At 45.6% G+C, this 19,897-nt stretch overlaps 1 protein-coding gene across 1 annotated transcript in view; it reads right to left on the bottom strand.

Moving 5' to 3' along the window:
• Window positions 1-14,236: 14,236 nt before the first annotated feature.
• The window catches only part of LOC146177101 (cytochrome P450 2U1-like), a 63,028-nt gene continuing 57,367 nt past the window's right edge, over window positions 14,237-19,897 (bottom strand). The window contains exon 8 of the mRNA XM_084581465.1: window positions 14,237-14,582. Within this exon, the coding sequence (XP_084437591.1) occupies window positions 14,392-14,582 (191 nt within the window). The 3' untranslated portion in view covers window positions 14,237-14,391. The remainder of the gene's footprint in view (window positions 14,583-19,897) is intronic.

Consider the following 19,897-nt stretch of genomic DNA (forward strand, 5'->3'; position numbering starts at 1 on the left):
TCTTCGTGTCGCAGTTAGGCATATCAGTCAGCAGAGCCCCCAGCGGTGGTCTATTTTCACAGATTCAAACGCAGCCCTGCAAGCATTAAAAGCGGCTCTTCGCCGTGGAGCTCATGTGCAACTCGTTGCGGAAATACGACAAATTCATCACTGTGCAATTAATGGAGGACTGGGCATCATCTTCCAGTGGCTTCCTGCACACAGCGGCATAGCGGGCATTCTTCGGGTGGACGAAGTCGCACGAACCGCCCACCAAGACGGCGATTGTTTGTTGATTCCCTTTTCCAGGGCAGACGTAGCGGGCAGGCTTCGCGCACTTGCGCGGGAACATATACTCTCCTTGTGGAATTCTGGCCAGTTTGCGAACTGCCGCTTAAAATCCCTGGAGCCTGACCTAAAGCTCCGCCTTCCACCTAGCCTACCCCGACGCGAAGAAACTTTGCTGTGCCGCCTGTGGGTTGGTGTAGCATTCACAAACTCGTACTCTTTTATGATAGGCATGGCAAACAGCCCTACATATGTACAAACTGTGGATAAGACGAGTCTATAGGCCACATTCTTTTTGAGTGCCCGATATACAGTCAGGAAAGGTAGTGTCTGTTCCATTCGCTGGAACATCTAGATGGACGCCCATTTAGTGAAACTAAGATTTTAGGTCCCTGGCCACTGCGATCGGCTACGGCGAAGGCTCCCAGGCACTGCTCCGCTTTATGAGAAGCACAGGCTTAATCGAAAGACTATGAGTTTGCTATGACATGACTGTAACGTGATGTGATGTGGCGTGTCTGTTATGTGACTGTATTAACTTCAACTATCCCTCTCTCACAACCTTTAGATCCACTCATCCCCTTCCCCCAGTGCAGGGTAGCAAACCGGTTGCTTTTACTGGTTAACATCCCTGCCTTTCCTCTTCATCTTCCTCCTCCTCCTCCATCTCAATTTGGCAGGGTATTTTTTTTACATTCAGCCCACTAGCTGTTGAACGTGCTTTTAAATGCCCCACAAGGTACCGATTTTGGTATCATGCGGGCCCGCCAGCTAACTTTCCAGCTTCATTACAGCCGATGTGGGCCCAAAAGCAGCTTTTGTGCGGGCAGCTCCAATTGGGCTGGGTATTGTTTTTGAACCGAGAGTCCACCTGCTGTTGAGCGTGCCTTCAAATTCGCCACTAAGGACCGATTTTGATACAATAGGGACACGCCCGCCTTCCAGCCCCATTACGGCCGATGTAGCAACTAAAGCGTTTATCTAAGGCTGCCTTATTTGGGCTTCACGAGGGCTTGCCTAAACTGAGCTCTTATTTATATTCCACTACCCTTCAAGTTACCTAGAAGGGGCCGAGTGGGCAGCATGGGGGCATGCCCATTTTCTTGCCCCACTACTGCCGATGTAAATCCCATAGAGATTTAATGTGGGTTGTCTGATTTCAGATTTATGAGGACTTTCCCATAAAGAGCCCATATTTAGCTTAGATTGCCCTAAAATATCAAATTGGTTTCCGATTGAGAAATGAGTGAGACAAAGCTGCATACTGTCGCCCTGCCTATTTAACCTATATGCTGAGTGCATCATTAGGAAGGCTGGTCTATGCGAGTCTTCACTTGGATAGTAGATTGCTGGAAAACGTATCAACAACCTTAGATATCCGGATGATGCGCACTTTTATGGCAGAAAGTGAAGTGTAACTCAAGAGACTTCTGAGGCGCGTACAAGGAGAGAGAGAAGTTTGGGCTTAAACTGGACTTTACAAAGACAAATTTCATGGCGTCTTGCCCTATCAAGTCCTGGAGCATCAAGGGACAAGACGGGGAAGCTGCGACAGATTTTCTCTTCTTGGGCTCCGAGAATGCCCCGGAAGGAGACGGCAGCCATGAAATTAGGAGACGCCTGCTTCTGGGAAAAAGAGCCATGACTAGCCTTGACCGCCTAGTAAAGGGCAGAGAAATTAGTCTGTCAGCCAAGATCCGTATCAATCGTGCTATGGTCGTTCCAGTTGTGATGTATGGATGCGAAAGTTGGACTGCGAAGAAGGCTGACCGCCGAATAACTGACGCGTTTGAATTGTGGTGCTGGTGAAAACTCTTGAGGGTTCTTTGGACTGCCAGAAGATCAAATCAGTCGATATTGTCGACCATAAACCCTGGCTGCTCATTGGAGAGTCAAATTCGAAAGTTAAAGCTCAGCTAGTTTAGTCATCTGCTGAGAAGAGAGGAGTCGCTGGAGAAAGATTTGATATTGGGAAATGTTGAGAGTCGCCGGAGAAGGGGTAGGCAGCGAACGCGGTGGTTAGATGGCATCCTCGAGGCGCTGCAGGTGGTTATGTGATGTTAGCAAGATAGTGAGAGACCGGAACACTTGGCGTTATATGGTCCATAGGGTCACGAAGAGTCAGACACGACTGAACTGAACTGTACTGATCTGAAAAGGAATCACTGTGGTCTGGATGCAGGAATGTGCTCTGTATTAGCCCGAGAAACGTCGCTATGGGACCCATGCAGCAGGAACAGGGGCCAGCCCAAATGAGGCTTGCCCAAATTTCCCCATCGGGGATCGATGCAGGTTTTATGATGGTTTCCCCAGCCCCACTTCACTACATCTAACCTGCTGGGGCCTCACAATCTGTGGTACCTAGGCAAGAATACAGCGGCTTCCTTGACCTTTTGATTGGCATTAGTCCATCTACTATAGATCATGTCCATGCCATCAACTTGGGGCTAGAAAATATTTTGCTGCGGTACAGCTGGGGATTAAACCTTGAATTCCGCGTGGGCAATCTGCATGAGTACACTTAGGTTCTGCTTAAAAGTATAAACACCGCTTGTGCACATAGTTTTTTACTCTATGGTTTTAGCTTTATGTTATAGGGGAATCACTTATCTTATGCGCAGCCATTGCCTGTCGTCGTTGACCTTTCTCTTTTTGGTTTAGGAGACTTCTAGTGCTATGACATTTGTCTACGCTGAACTCTGGGGCACACCGCTGTCAGAAAGTTTGAACGGGCCTTCTTTCTTAGAAACTCGCTGTTGTCGTTCACCTCTACAACTACCGACTTGTCTGTTTCGTTTTCTTCTTTTTCGCTCTTCCGTCAGGTACGGACAGACGCGGCGAAATGACGAGACTGTGGCCAATGTATCTCTCGGTACAAAATGCTAAGAAAAAAGCAGCCTATAAACTTAGCATTTATTTATTACGAAAAAGCATTTGGCTCAGTACAAACCTGAGCAATAATACAGGCATTGCGAAATCAGGCTGTATACGAGCTCTATGTGAAAGTACTGGAATTTGTCTATAGTGGCTGCACGTCAACCATAGTTCTGCATAACAAAGCAACAAAATTCCTAACAAGAAATATGTCAGGGAACGATACAGGATTTCTTTTGTAATTTTTACAGCTTGCTTAGAAAAAGTATTCAGAGATTTGGAATGGGACCTGTTGGGGATAAGGGTCGATGAAGATGGTATTCCATTGTTAAGTAGCTCAGTGAATGAACTGCAAATAATAATTACTGAGCTAGTCAGGAATAGAATGAAGGGAGGCTTGAGACTCAATATGCGAAGGCTAAGGTAATGTTAAGCACCCTCGGGAAAGAACAGAAGTCAGCAATAGGCAGCGAAGCACTGGAAGGGGTAGGCGAATATCTCTACTTACGACAGGTAGTAACCGCAGATCCAGACCATGAAAGGGAAATAACTCATAGAATAATATTGGGATGGAGCACGTCTCGCAGGTATTCACAGGTTGTGACTAGCGGCTTACACGTATTGCTCAAGAAAGGGTATACAACAGTTGCGTCTTACCTGTACTCATCTATCGGGCTCAAACGTGGAGGCTCACAGAAAGTGTTCTACTTAAGTTGGAGACAAAGTAGAGGGCTATGGAGTGAAAAAATGGCGGGTGTAATATCAAACGCCCGCTGTATGGGGCGCCCGACCTGCGCGCCACGCGAAGGAACGTACGCTGGAACTGTCGGCGCATGCGTGATGCGCCAAGCGCGAGCTGAGGAGCGCGCGAAGCAGATATTTGACCATGTAAGGTATTTCCGGTACGCTCGATACGCGCTCGAGCTGGCACGGAGGAGGCTCGCCGGTCATTTGTTGGAGGTCATTAATCAGAGAATGCCTTTCGCGCAGTCTCTGCGATCTCTATCTCTTCGCTTTTTTTTTTACATCGGGGGTGCCATGCGTAGAGATGTAGGTACAGTCAGTCGATCGACAACAAAAGGTTCATCACCGGAGTGTAGCCGCGGCACTCGTTTGGTAGATGGAGTTTAGCTGTGGCTCGCCAGCCAAAACAGCATGAAAATAAATACTTTAAAGGAGCTATGTGGGCAGAGGTGGCGCCTGAGGTGCTGCCTCTAATGCTGCCAGGAGCACCTCGCGCTCGGCAAGCATTGAATAAGTGAAATGTGCTTACAAATCCTAGTGTTGCTTTCGTGCAGACAGCATCGAGCATGTGCAAAGGCGATGGAAGGCGCTCCAGGAAAAGCTTCAAGTAGCAGTCGAACTGTTTCGGCCGGTTTCAGCCTACGAAGTCTTGCAACAACACCGGAGCGAGCGCGCCAGAGACGCTTCACGGAGATGCGTACTTTTTCCAGCGTTTTCAGGGCGCGGCTCTCGGGCGCTAGTGCGCCTCTCGAGCGTGCCATGGTGGCCACGCTTAAGGCTTTGAAAGCGCACAGAGTGGTTCAGAGAAATGACTCGAGTTAATGATATCCTAGGGAAAATGAAAGAGACGAAATGGGCAGGGGCAGGGCATGTAATGCGTAGAGAAGACAACCGATGGTTGCTTATAGTACCAAATTGGATTCCAAGCAAAGAAAGCGTATCAGATGGGCGGATGAAAGTTCGCAGCAGTTAAATTGATGCAGGTAATTGGATTAGCGTGGCATAGGCCTTTGCTCTGCAGTCGGTATAACGCGGTTGCTGCTGCTGATGATGATGGCGGTGATCCATCTAATATAGCTGCCCCTGCTGAGCTCGGGAGTCCACTTTCGGAGCAATCGCTATGCCAGGCATTTCTCGTGGAAACCAAGTACGTAAATCGTAGCTATCACCGCAGTCAATCATACCGCGTGTTTTCTTGATCCTTTCCGCTGAGCATTGAACATTGTGACCTTCATTGACTTCCTTCCTTTCACAATCCTGGTGCGTGTCCTTGTATTAAGGTTCCAGGTCCACAGGACTCCAGGCCCACAACGAAAGGTGAATTTAAACAATATCTAGAATCATGATATAAGTCACAACAATGCCAGCACGGGGACCGAAAGTTACTGGCTGCACGCAATTGTCTTCGTGCAGCGACGGCCAGGGAAACTCCGCTACTTCCGCTGCAGGCACGGAGCCCTGCACGCGACGACTCTCACCACGGTCTCGACGGGTCCCGCTCTACCACCGACCGAGCGCCTTCTTAATGGGGTCCAGAAAGCCGTTAGTCTCCAAAGTTTTCAATCCGGACTCGCGGTAGGTAGCCGTGGGTGAGGAGGCCCAATAATAAGCGCACTGGGGCCGAGAGAGGAGGGCGTGCCTCCGTTGTGCCGGCGGTCGTTGAGGCACCATTATGTTGGGCATCTCCTCCGATAAGCCCAGACGCGCCAGACGCTCAATCTTCGTTTATGTGCGCTGGTGCAATGCAGAGCAGCACGGGTCTTTTCCAGTCGTCTGCCGCTGCAGGAGCTTGGAACCCCAATCAAAACAGGTCACGCCTCATCGGTGTCCCCTGAAGAGGCCGCATCAACTGGGCTGGTCTCCGGTCCAGAAGGCAGATGTCTGCAAGCGGAGGGTTTCTAGTAGGACATCAGTGATGGCATCTGGGCCATACCCCACCCAGTAAGGCAAGAGCACCGCACCCTACTTCCGAGTCATTCCAGGCATCTATGCAACCAACAATTAACTAGGATACAATTATGGCAGAGTACCTTTCTCTAGCACCATTCCGCAACATAGCAAAATATTATTCTGAATGATGAAGCACAGGTGGCATACTTCCCCTCTTAAAGTTCAAGCTCTCATTTTTAAGCGAGCTCGTCGGGGTCACAGCCTGCCTCTTTATGCTTCCTTTTCACAACGCGGTGCGGCTCCGTTCGCTGACTGGTAAGTTGCTCCCGCGCCCTCGTTTAGCACAACCCTGAAGCCCCTGAACTCGGAGTGGATAATTGGCTACCTATTCAACCGCCATCGCATCCTTGTCTACAGTTCTCAGCTCGGGAAAACTGTCCGATTGGGATGGCAATAGAGAGACCTCAATTCTTTCACTCGTTTCAAGTATTATTCTCCAATGCAGCTGTCGCGCTCTCTAAGCGAGCATTTCTTTCGCGGCGAGTATGATGTGTAGCTTCACATGAACGTTCCGAATAGTCCCCGATTTCATCACTCGGAGCGGCACAACGCGTCTTGCACGTGAAAGCAGCGGTCGCAGCTTCTAGAGCCTTTTTTTTAACAAGGAGCACGACGTAAAGCTTCACAGGAACGTTCTGACTGTTCAGCGAATTCTGCACACAATGGGGCAGAACGCGTCTCATTCTCGAAAGCAGCTTTCGCTGCTTCTACGCGGGCATTTCGTTCGCAGGGGCATGCTCTTTAGCTTCAAACGAGTGTGCCGCTTCGCCCGAGATTTCGCGGGTTCCCGAACGCCTAATGGCTCTTTCCCATACGAGGATTAGCCGGCGCGAGCGAGCGAGATCCGTTGCCACCGACATGCTCCTTCGTTCACGCTTCTGAGCCAACATGTCGCCACCGTCGCCGCTTCGACTGCGAGCTCCCGTTAAGCCGGACCTGACCGCTCGACTGCAGCTACGCACGACACGAAAAGCATACATATGCGAAGTGTTGAAGGAAAAACGCATTACCATTCAATTCTTCACTAAATCATGGCACATCTGACCCACGTATTGTGGCAACAAGATCTTCAGCGCGCTGTTTGCAGGCATCATAAACAAAAGGGACATACTTGCCGCTCATACCAAGGAGAGCGTCGATCTTATTGCAAATGTCATTACATCCTCCTCTATTGCGCTGGTCGCCCGGCAAAAAAAGGCCTCGGAAATGAAGCACTTCAAATACAATAAAAAGCTAAAAAAAGTGAGAAGAAAACCTTTCGTAGAAGAAAACAAACAGTGCCAGCACGATGCAAACTCAGTACTTTTTATTCCGTAGCGGGACGGGCTAAACACTCGGCCACGCCAGGATATGGAGACCTCGAAATAATTTTGCATGTTATGTCGCAGCCGCATTTATAAAGTTAGAACTTCATGTTTCGAGGTGTACAGGCCATTGCTTCCGCTCTAACATTCACAACTTCTTGACCATCGGAGCTTGCTGACTGCTCTCACGACTTGAAACTAATTCTCTGGATGCATATGCGCGCTATATTGAGCATTGGAATCATTATACCATGCGGAATTTGACAGCGCTGGCGAATATAGGAGCGCCGGTTTTCTGTCATGCTCAGCTGCCATGGACGTAATTTTCTCTGAGCTGTAGCGCATACCTTTAAGGAAAAAAGCACCACGAAGCTTCAAAACTGCCAAGCGCAGCAGCAAGCACAATTTTGAGATTACTAAATTTTATTTCTATGTAAACATTTCGGGAAGCGTTGCATGACCGAGGGCTCGGTCTGTTTATACGCAGTACACAAAAGAGCGCAAAGGCTTGAGGAATGCGTAAAGTATTATGCATTGCAAGCGCTCTATGTTGTTTTTTATTTTCTTTTATGGGCCCATCACTCGGTAAATTACTCTTTTCATCGTTTTATTTATTTCGGCTATGGCCGTCACTTATTGTGAGCCGATGGTTGATTGCTAGTACGCTGTTGCCATGTTGGCCCCTGAGGAATGCTAACCTGTCGATGCCGCGGGCCGCGCCGGCAAAACTTCCTCGCCTTGCTATTGGCTGATGGAATTCGGCGGAAAAATAGCCGGCGGCGGGAATCGGTCCCGGACTGATTTGGCTTTCCAGCGATTCTCTCCTGCGGCGGCGGAATTAGCTCGCTCTCGTCGCCGAATGCTCAAGTGTGAACGAGGCATAAGTGCATGTACAGTGCGGTCCCCACAGCTCAGTCCGCTTTTCTCCACCTGAGCCTCTGAACACTCGGAAAAGAGGTAAGGCAACTGCTCCGACAAGGCGACCGCACAGCCGCCTTTGTATGCAGTAGGGCAAACGGACGCTCAATTTGGACGAGTGCGAGCGGCAGAGACACGTTGTCCCTCCGCGCCACCTGCCTGGTCCGTACACACTGGGCGGTGAAATCCGGAGATGAAACGAGCGCAGGGTGCACTACATCCACCATGGCGGCAGATTAGCCCAGACCCTCACACCGCTTCCCATTCGCGGTCGGTTTGGGCGTATACGAATCAATCAGGCTCGTATTCTCCGCGTCGAAGGTGGCGAACGAAAAAGACCACACTTTCCCTTCGACAACCTCTCGCGATGTGCCCAGGTTCTTTACAACGGAAGCAGACTGCCGATTTCCTCACCTCAAATGCTTTAGCGCGTTCCTTCTCACTCTTTTTTTCAGCGTCGCTTCTTACGGCTGGGTCGTTTTCGCGGTCGTCCCCACTTGTTTCTGTCTCTGCACAAGGAGCAGGTACGCGCTTCTCACTTCACGATGTGCGCATCGCAAAATCCTTGTCGGGCTCCGCAACTGGCAGCAAGTTTTTTCTACCTGCTTTGCGCCCCACCTAGTACTCTTCTCCGAGCTCTGCTGCATTCACCAAGCTTTTCTTTTCGGCCCTGCCTTGCACCCACATCCGCATTTCCTCATTCAAAGTGTTGTAAAACTGTTCTAGACCGATTTCTTCAACCACTTTGTCCCGGTCATCGTAGACCACAGCGGCTTTCAGCCATTGTATCAAATTTGCTTTCAGACTGTAAGCAAACTCCGAAAAAAAAAACTCGAAATGCTTTTGCCCTGCTTTCCTGAACCGTTGACGAAAGGCATCAGCCGAGAGTCGGTACTTCGTAAGCAAAGTTGCCTTTAATTTCTTATTTTACTTTACAGTCATCTTATGCTGACTGTTCACCTAAATTTAGGACAGGTTGCGCCTCGTATTTGTCTTCGCCCTTATAATAAACAGATTGCTTTGGTATATTATTCAACGTTCAATACAAGCTTTGAGCTCGGTGTGAATAGATTATGAAACGTTACCAGATATTCCAGAAGATTATTTTCCGCCACATACTGGGTAGTGCTACAACCAATCACTTACAGTAAAAATGTACATTTAATTTTATTATCATCTCGTTTTAGCCAGGCTTGGCGGCTATATTATTATCTAGGCTATTAGCTGCAAGTATAGTAGTTTACAAATCTTTCTATTTGTCAGTTATGATAGATTTATTGTGTTGTAATGTTGGCATTTAGGGGAGTTATATTTCGTTCTTTTAAGTACTTCCGATTTAATAAATAATATTGTCTCTGTACCAAATAAGAAGCTCCGAGCCAGAACGTATAATTTCGTCACCGGCTCTGCTTTCCTGCAACCTCAATCCAAAAAAATTTTTGATCTCTAGTTCAAAAGTTTGATTTCATTGGAAGTCAGACGTTTTGATCTCCGAAACTCTAAACAGCGCCTGCAGCAACAATGTACGCAATCCAGCCACACGTTTTAACTGGGTAATACAGACAGCGATATTAACCTTCTTACTTTCTCACAGCATACTGTAGCAAATACCAAAGCGCTGTTGCTTTCAAACTATGCTCTAGCTCTCTACACTGGCCCAGAAAACAAAGCTATCGACAGCAGAATGTTTTCACAGACACCTATGAACAAACATCAGCAGAGGCGCTGTTCATTCCTCCCCGTTTTCTTTGCAGATATTTTGCGCATAATTTTACGTTTTTCGTCAGTCTACAGTCAGACCCACCTTAAGCTTTTCATAACATTTTTCTCAATTAGTGAAATGGCCGACCGTCAGGTGGCGCTTTACAAACTTGCTCAAAGTTGGCTTCACAAACTTGCTCAAAGCTGGCTAGGGAAGAAGAATCAAAGAAAGCAGGATCGGATTCAAGATAACGAGGGAAATTGTTTAAAGGGAGATAACGCAGTGAACTACATTACATCAGTTATAACCGAGTCATTTAAGAGCGACAATAGGGTAATCTCCGCAAATCAGGAAGCAATCCAAGGTAGCAGAATACAAAGCCGCTTAGAACTGACCAATCTAAAGTGGAAAAAGGCAAAAAAAGTATTCCTAAAAACACAGCTACAGGAATAGATAGAATTCCGATCAAGCTGATTAATGAACTCGGTCCAAAAAGTAAGGAAATGTTAAAAGCTCTGGAAACAGTCATAACGAATAAGCAAATTCCGGAAAGCTGGCGGCAGAGTAAAATGAATTATATTTGTAAAGGGAAAGGAGACAGGATGCACATAAAATCCTACAGGCCGATTACAATAACATCGGTTATGTACAGGTTAGCCATACAGGCGGTGAAATTAAAGGTGCAAGCATGGGTTGAAAGTAACAAGATACTCGGAGAACTTCAGAACGGCTTTAGAAATGGTAGGCGCTTAGATGATAGCCTGTTCGTGCTTACCCAATGCATCGAAATATCTAGAGTGGAAAATAGGCCGTTGTATTTGGCCTTCCTGGACATAAACGGGGTGTACGACAACGTTAGCAGGAAACTCCTGTGGAACATATTAAAAGAAGAAGGTATCGGTTATGAGATAATAGAGTTCCTACAGGAAATATACCGGGATACCATAGTGAAAAATCCCGTATCGCGACAAACGAGTTTGAACTGGTCCTGTATTATCCCATATAAATTTGATACCGGTGTGACCAGTCCTGTATGACGCTATACGGGTTTATATCGGACAGGTCATGTCCGGTATGAATCTCATTCCGGACGGTCCAGTCCGGTATAGAGTTAATACCGGGCAGACCATTTCCAGTATGCAACTTATACATGACATTCCAGTCCGGTATGGATATGAAACTGGGCGGACCAGTCTGTATGAAGCTTAAACGGGTTTATATCGGACAGGTCATGTCCGGTATGAATCTCAATCCGGACGATCCATACCGGTATAGAGTTAATACAGGGCAGACCATTTCCAGTATGCGTCTTATACATGACATCCCAGTCCGGTATGGATATGAAACAGGGCGGACCAGTTTGTATTGAGCTCATATACAGCCTAAGCAGACATGGCCAACTGCCAACTGCTTGCAGATGGTTGGCACCAGGTTGGGAACTAGTCACTGGCCTATTTCGTTGGCCAGCGAAGGTAGGGAAAAGCTTGAAGTGCGGTTGGCTGCCGACTATGTCGGTTTGCAATTGGCAAGGTAAGTTGGCCCAACGTTTTGTGGATACCAATAGCCTATCATCTTTTTATGCACGTCGGAATGCGACGTTTAGCCAACCTCTATACGGCGTTGTTGGCCAAGCTGAACCAGCGCGATCAGTGTATAAAATGTAGCCGAGGTTTCGTAAAGAATACATTAATTTTCTTAGTATCATGTGCATAAAAACTGATACTTACCTACTGTAGCAGCAGACACTAATAAAGATGCATATTTTCCGAGCATAATGATTACTTCTCTACGCCGCCAAAGCAAGTGCTAAACTGCGGGCAACTGCCGGCAGCCGGTTTCAACACGCGTGACCACTTTCCCGCCCTTTCTTCAAGCGTCAAGCGTCTAGGCTCGCGGCGTGGCGGTCCTGCTCAGCGAAATACTTCTGTCAATGCAAGTATATTTCTTTTTGACTGATCTGTTATCGAGACGGGGCTTGAGAAGCCTGTTGGCGCAAAAGGTCAAACGCATGAGAATTGAAAACAGAAGGAGCACCATTTTTGTACATGTATAGTTTCGTGTTGCTATTATATGTATTGAGCGGTCGAAGGCTTCTCGTCGTCTCACTTGCTGTAAAAAGCGTTTATCTTTACTTGTGGCCAAGGCATTGAGCTTGATCTCTCCGCGGCGTGGTCGTATATCACTCGCGATGTAGCGTGCTCTATACATGTCGCGCTGAGAGTTAGAAAGTGCTTTAAAAACGCATTTTTTTTTCTGCTGTGTGTGCACAAGCGTGTTGCGTGGTGCTGCATACTGTACACTAGCTGTGTGTGAGACTCCACTTTTCTTCTCTGTGCTCGTCAGCGTTATATATTTGCGTTATTTATCACACCGCGCAGCCGCGCATATCACAAATGCCCCTTGCGCTGTGATTTGGAGATTACAAAATTAGGGGACACTTATAAGCACCGCCATTAAGGGTATGACGCGATAGCGTTTCACACAAAAAGATTACGTATTTCACTTTTCTAATTTTGTATTCTTTACTCTTTCACTTTCTTTTTTTGTGCACCAATACTTCGCATCAGCAAACATATCAGTTTTTCATACTGAGCAATTTGACACCTTTGAACGCATTTTGTATTTTAAATTATTGCAATTAGTTAATTGAACAATTATACACTGTAGATTTCTTCATTAGCATCAGCAAGCATTGGCTTTTTATTCTGAGCATTTTGACTCATTTGAACCCCTCATATCTAGTTTCTCATTTTTTTTCCAACTGTTGCACTTATTTGGTTTATTACACTCTAATCTGTCTAAATTCGTATCATGCATTGCCTTTTCGTTCTGAGCATTTTAAAACCTTTGAACCCCCCCCCCCCTTCTAAGTTTTCATTTTCTTGATTGATCAATTATTTACCATGATTTTATTAACTTGTCATAGCCTCACCTATTCCAAATAATCATCGATCACTAGAACCACAAATTTCCGTGATACAATTTTGTATGCAGCCCTTGATTATATCTGACACGAGGTGCCAACAACAACTACTAATATGACGCCGACAGCCTTTTGGCCGAGCGAGATGTATAAGGTATCACCTAAACTTCGTGGGCACCGGCAGTGCTAGTGAAGCAGAGCACTAGAAGCAATTTCTGTGTAGTATTTGAGACATTGTAGCTGGACTGCCTTAGTTCTTGATTTAATTAAAGCCTGAAACTTTCAGTGTTTGCTGTTTTCAGTTGCCAAATTCCTCATCTGCATTTATAGGGTTGCCCAATGCTGCCAAGCAAGGATTGCAGGCTGTTGTAACAGCTCAGTTTAGATATTTTCCTATTGCTTTCATTTTTTTATGGAGTGACCAAAGCACAAGGCTTAACATACATGGAATTATGGTAAATGCAGCAAGTGAGCAGTGCAAAATCAAGTGCAGGCCTGCTTTTACGTGGGTAGATTCTGCTGTATTGTAGAGAGTTTTCAATGATAACACAAAAGTTTTAGTCTCATTCAGTGCATGCAGTGTTCCCTCGATATTACATATCAAGTGCCTAACCAATGGAGGCACAAGTCATTCCTACCCCTCCATTCCTTCCCCGCATTCTTGTTCATCTTGCTTACCCTGCACCTGATATCCCCCTCCTTCACTGCAGTAACGGTGGGCATATATAGGTCTATAGAGAGAGAGGAGAGTTTGCTGTATGCATGGTGCTGTATGTGAGACATGTTCAGCTTCTGACGGAGTGTTCCGGTCTGTTTCAGGCTGTCACAGATCTCACTCATTGTGGAAGGACAAGCATGACCAGGTGAAGTTTGTAGCATCATGGAGAAGATTTTAAAAGCAAAGCGTCGCCGAGAACTTAGATTAGCATCAAAAGCGGTTCTGCAGTGCTTGAATGAGGTTTCAGAAGGGGCTGCTGCTTTGACAGATTCTCCAGAAGCTGTTATTCCATCAATTCAAGAGTTTCTTTCAGAGAGTACCCCAGAACAAATGATTGAAGACGATGACTCTGATGCAGCATCAAGCTTTTGAGATCATTTTGAGGATTCACTACCTGACCTTCATTCTGAGCATCATTCTGAGGGTTCATTACTAGATTTTGCAGAACTCACTGAGCCTATTCAAGGCCTCTTGCAAAATTCTACACAGAATGAGAGTTTTCAAAGCCAGTTGGCAGCCTGGGCAGTCAAATACAACATCACAGGAGCAGGCCTCATTTTCCTAATCTTCCGCGCAGCTATAAAAGCCTGCTGTCCACTCCCCGCATAGTACTGGTTGTCAAAATGGGCGAGGGGGAGTATGTGCACTTCGGAATTTTTGAGGGTCTTTCACAAACAATGGATACCTGGCCTCCTTTGAAATGTTACAGGCCTTTTCTTTTCTGTGAACATTGATGGTTTACCCTTGTTCAAAAGCAGTCACCAGATGGTTTGGCCCACTCTTGTCCAACTGCACCATACTACTAGTCTGCACCTTGATTCTGTGTTTGTAGTGGGTGTATTCTGTGGTTCATCAAAACCACCCTCTCTCAATGACTTCCTCAACAAATTTGTCGGAGAGTTACAGCTTCTACTTTCAGATGGATTTTGTCACAAGGGTATTCATTATTATTAGGGTATTCATGTCTTCTAAATATCCTCTTAGTCTAGTATCATTCCATAAGCGCTGGCCTGGGTTCAAATCGCAGCTTCACACTCTCCAGCCTGCCACGGCGGATCGAGTGATTCTCCATGTCCAAATCAGTCGGCTCATCCAGGATAACCCGATATTTTTGAACCAAGACGGTGATTATCAAGAACACCTCCATCAATGCAAATGTCTCTCCTGGGCATGCTCTCTTGCCTGCGTGCGGACCAAAACAAAAAAAAAGGTTAAATTTGACACACTGTTCCAGCTGCTGATACTTTATGCACATCTTTAAACTACCTCTAAACGATTTATTCGCTCTACAAGGTATCACAATCGGTGTGTGGTAGCCTTTCTTTTCTTTGCTGTAGTAATAAGAACTCGCTGCTCATTCTTCGCGGCAGCTACAGCAGTCAATAAGAACAGCGCTTTATAGATGTATAAAGGTTCATTACCCAAGAATCGCGAACTGAACAGTAAGAGCATCATCAAAGAATACCGCACTGCTGTATTTCGTCTATGCTTGCTGAGGGGCAACGGCGAGTAGTAAATTCCGTGTTTGTATCACCTCGTAAGCTAAAACCACTATCAAAGGTAGCAGAATAAAGGGCCTTAGGCACAATATTCCTTCGTGTTTTGCCTCAATATAAAAGGTAGTGGTGGTAGAACTTGCAATACACCGCAGCGTGTGCCTGTGTCAATGGTTTTTAAAGACTCTTACTAACTTTAAGTACTCAAACCCTATGACAACAATCCCCTTCGCATTACCACCATAAATAAATTATGAGGCAAAAAAAAAACGAGAAAAATATTTCAGCCCACAAAAGATACAACAAACTCATGTTATTAAGTCCGACAGCAAATACAATACGGAGAGGGTGAGAGAAAAAGAAAATAATAATGTAGAGCTCTCATGATCGCGTCCTCATTCCAGGACACCCGCAGGCTTTGCTGCCCGGCTTGCCCTTTCAATCAGCCAAGGCTGGTATTTCGACTTCAAATTGGACAGCGCAGCCTCCCACTGCTCCGGCGTGGCGTTGTGAATTACAGGCACTGCATTTATTTTCTGGCAGGCGCATCTGATAAGATAAATTGTCGCTTTCTGCCCACACCAAGGACATGTGTCCCTGTTACGGTCGGATGTATCTATTGCGGAAAAAGCTTTACAAACACAAAACAAAACCAAAACGAGACTTTTTGTGATACGCACTGCGACAAATTGCACACGAGAACTCAATTACCCAAGAATGTTATAAAAAACATGGAGGAAAACATTCAATGAACAAAGTAGCCTACTTTCCGTGCAGTCATACTCAGTGGCGGACCTCTAGGAACAAACAGCTTTAAGCACATTCCAATCAAGCGCTGCGGCTGCCCAAAATTATAGAAAAAACATGCGTTTCAATTTCATCTGCAACAATCTCAAATTCTTCACAACGTCATGTGGAGTCTATTTCTGTCCGTTATTTTCATGAGCAATGAAAGCCTAGACACGCCTATTGAACGCGAAACGTTTCTTTGTCTTTATTGCAAAAAAAGTAAAACGACCTGAACAATAATGCCCTCTAACTTACACAGATTCCTAGGCAGGGACTGCTTTAATATGTACAAAGCCACAGGAACATTTCGTCTTTCACATTCTGCCAAATTACTCCATGCTCTCATTAGCACTGTATATCAACGTTATATTCTGATACTCTTCTCGACGTTGCCATGTATCCCTTATAAGGCAACTGATAATCGGGCTTCGCGAACAAGTCCCACAATCGTGTGAAGACCTAATATGTTTTAGTTTTTCACAAGTAACATGCTGACAATAACACCGAGGACATTGGAAACAATTCGACTCAAAGACAAGTAGTTTCTCGAAGTAAAACAAACTACACTTGCAGCAGCATAAAAATAAGCGATTTAAATTTTTATTTTGCCATTGAGGCAGGTACGTAATTTCGAAACACTCCCCCGTATTACGCAACATACACAGTCAAGGTGTATAGTAAAAAAGATGAAACACAAGTCTAAGCATACGTCCGTTTCACTGAAAGAAGTTCACTTGTAGAAAGTACGTGAGCGGACTCAGACACATTTTCTGATCCTTGCTTTTTTCTTTACACAGTGGACGAGAGAGTAGGATTCCTCCAAGTGCACTATATTCTTATCGAGTGTCCAATGTTCGAAACAAAAAAGGGAAAGTTCCTATAGTAGTCTAGAAATGTCTCCTTACTCTGACCAACATACTTTAGATTATAAGCAATATATTTATTGACATCACGGAAATATATTTTCGTAAATTTTTTCAGCCCCCGTGCTTCTGTATCGATCTCAATTTCTTAACAGAAGGCTGTGGGAACCATTTTCACCCTTCCTACCAAAATTCTCACAATTCATTGCAATTTTGACATGAAATAGGTCGAGCTCCACTTTCGTGGTATTAGTACTTTTGTAGTGAGGTAGAGTCGTGGATAATTCTTGCGAGATGTCGCGGTCCCGTCTAAAAGCTGTTTTGGTGCATGTAGGTTGACATGACAGCGTCGAAACTTTGTGAATAACTAGGCGCATGCAAGTCCTATATTAGCATGAATCATGGCCGGATCACGTATTTCTTGTGTGGCGAGGCATTTCCAAGCTACGGAGCGAGTGATCACTCAAGGACCGCTGGTAAGCATAGTTTCTATGTTTGCAAGGAGCCGATGCTTCAACCACCGAGCTACATTAGTACTTGAGCAGCGAAAAAGAGCGTAGCCATTACGCTGAAAAGTAGAAAACAAATAAACGTGATCCTCATTCGTGGTCGTTAGCTCACGAGGTGATAGTGCAGACACCAGCTCGAATTGACCTCATCATAGGAAAGACAGCGAGCACGATTGCTGAATCCTGATAACGTTAAATATTTGGGCATTTCCTGCAACCTCCTACAATTCATGAATAGTTAGTGATATGAACGAAAACCCTTATAAGCATATCTTTAATTTTTGTTATTTGTATGCCTCTGAGGGTCCTAATTGAGCAATGAGGATTGATTGCGTGCGTTTTTGTAGAAGGTGTTTCCCAAATCGAAATGCCCCGTCGGAATGGTCTGCCGAAATGCGCCGTAGACCCACGATCTGCGTACTGCGCCACAAAAGCAGCCTTGCAGACACCAAACGCTCAGGTCAACTGAGAGCTACGCTAGAAGAGGGGCGACGCGTTATCGCTCGCTCACGAACCTGGCCTGACTAAACGGGGCGTGAACTCCTTGAGCTCGAAAACGCCTTAATAAAGGGGCCGGTGGACGACTGGTCAGAGGTCATATTCTCGGACTAGTCCATCTTTTCCACCCACTGCGACAAGAAGTGCCGACTTTGACGACCAGTGAATTACAGGCTTGTATATGTTGCATTTTTAGGCCACTATATAAATGCTCACCTTATCAGTTCAATCTGGTTTGTGGTGCTAAACGTCCCGACGTTTAAGGAACGCCTTGGTAGAGGGCTCCAAAAAAATTAAAGGACAATTCGTGTATCATAAAATACTAGGGGCGCGTTAAAGCTTCGCTTTGACAGTAGACGCAATAGCGCCGTGAGCTCCATCTTTCCAAATATTTTAACAAACTGATCATTTACATATCCTTAATACCCTTATTTTTCATTTTTTTTTTACTCAATTTTTCAATTACAATGTTTTCATTACTCGTCATCGCCTATTACACGCCAATCAGACATCAATCGCGTGAACTACAAATTACAATGACACAATTCTTTGAGTAGCCTCCGATAGTTTCCTACATGCTGTGCTGACGACTAATACTACTCCGCCCGCGCATTTTCGACCGAGCGAGCTATACAAGCTACCGCTGAAGAGGCGTTCTCCTGACACCGCATAAGCATTTCTCGACATCTCAAATACTTCTCCCTGGCCGAGGGCAAATCTTCTGATCATTTTTTTAAAGTGTAATGAGATGATAGTTCGAAGTGTGGCACCTGGGATACTAAACAAGAATTGGTGCATAGAAACTCATGATGAACAGAACTCCGTCAACAAGGACTATTCCCGACAAGCACGGTTTTTTTTCGGACCGACCAGCCCTCACAGTGACAAATAGTCTTGCTTAGGAATGGGGATAGCATTTTTTAGAAAGGACCGATTTTTTACAGATAACTGCGATAGTTTAGTGGTTTTCCAGACGCATTTAACACTAGTGGCTGGAATGGCTCTAATATGAATAAATTTTTGGTTCAAAATAGAGTTGATGTGTGCATATATACCTACGACATTGTTTTCATTTAAGTTTTTCTTGTACAGGAACATTCCAACATACGCGCAAAGTTTTTCGACCGTGGTTTCTCTTCCGTACCTGTCTGAGGCCATGTCCCGGGACGTCATCTGGCCGATAATTAAAATAGATTGAGACTTTGCCGCGCAGTTTTAAGTCGAAGTAAATGACAATGTTGCTACTTTGTATCGTGGAGGGATCATTACCAGACGGCTCTTATAATTTCAGCAGAAAAGTAGTTCGTTACACAAACCCCGGACAGTAAAGACTCCGCCTAAAGCCCGTGCCGTGCGACAGCTAACCTGGCCACCAGAGGGTGTAGACCTGAACCCCATGAAAACGTGTCAAGCGTTGTAACAGACAACCTCAAGAAGTCTCATTTTGTCAAAGTGAACGCATACACATTGTCGCAAAACGTCAGAGTAGGAAAAACTTCGTGCGGATCCAGATATCGTCTGTATGCATCGACGTCACGCCGTTTGATAAGCGCGGTTTTACATTACGGCGGTGTCAAGAAATACCAGCAAGCGGCAATTGCAATCGACGACGTGGATTGTTCTTCGCTTCGTACTCAGTCGAACCTAGCAATAAATGCATTGGCAAAAGCATTTTTTATTCTGCTGTACACCGGCACGTTATGAATGGCGCCCAGGTGTTGCCATCGCAATTGAGTAGAAATAATGATTTTTTTTTGTCAAAAGCCCTTCACTTTCCGTGTTCAGTTTGCACAAAGCATGCAATTCTCTTCAGACAAGGAAACGCAACTGGTAATCGAACGAGCGAAGATATAAAAAGCGACACCAATACATTTTTTTCTCCTAAATAGCAAGGAGGCCGCATGGCAGCTGGAGAGCGTGAAAAGGCGAAAGCGACCACTAGCGTCGAAAAGCAGAAAAAGCCGCTTCTTACACGAAACGAGCATTGATGCAGTCAATAAGGAAAATATAGGACGTGCATACGCCTAGGGATCACCTAGTGTAGCCTCGCGGTGTACCATCGCGCTGTCTACTTACGCCAAAACAGTTTTAAAATAATGTTCCAGCATCTCGCAAAAATTTCTCTACGACTGTGCATGCTGCTGAATACCATTTTGAACTGATACGTATTTCTCTCTGATCATTTTCTCAACATATCACACTCAGTCTTATCTAGACATCGCAGATTTCCTCGCTTGGCTCACTATACTGAATGCCTCAGTTCACCTCACAGTATGGGGTAAACTGACGCTTGAAAAGAAGATGACTTGAAAAAAAAAACGAGCAAATATGTGTAGTTCACT

The sequence above is a fragment of the Amblyomma maculatum genome, chromosome 10, assembly GCF_055883805.1.
Source record: "Amblyomma maculatum isolate TAMU_Amacu chromosome 10, ASM5588380v1, whole genome shotgun sequence".
Classification (NCBI taxonomy): domain Eukaryota; kingdom Metazoa; phylum Arthropoda; class Arachnida; order Ixodida; family Ixodidae; genus Amblyomma; species Amblyomma maculatum.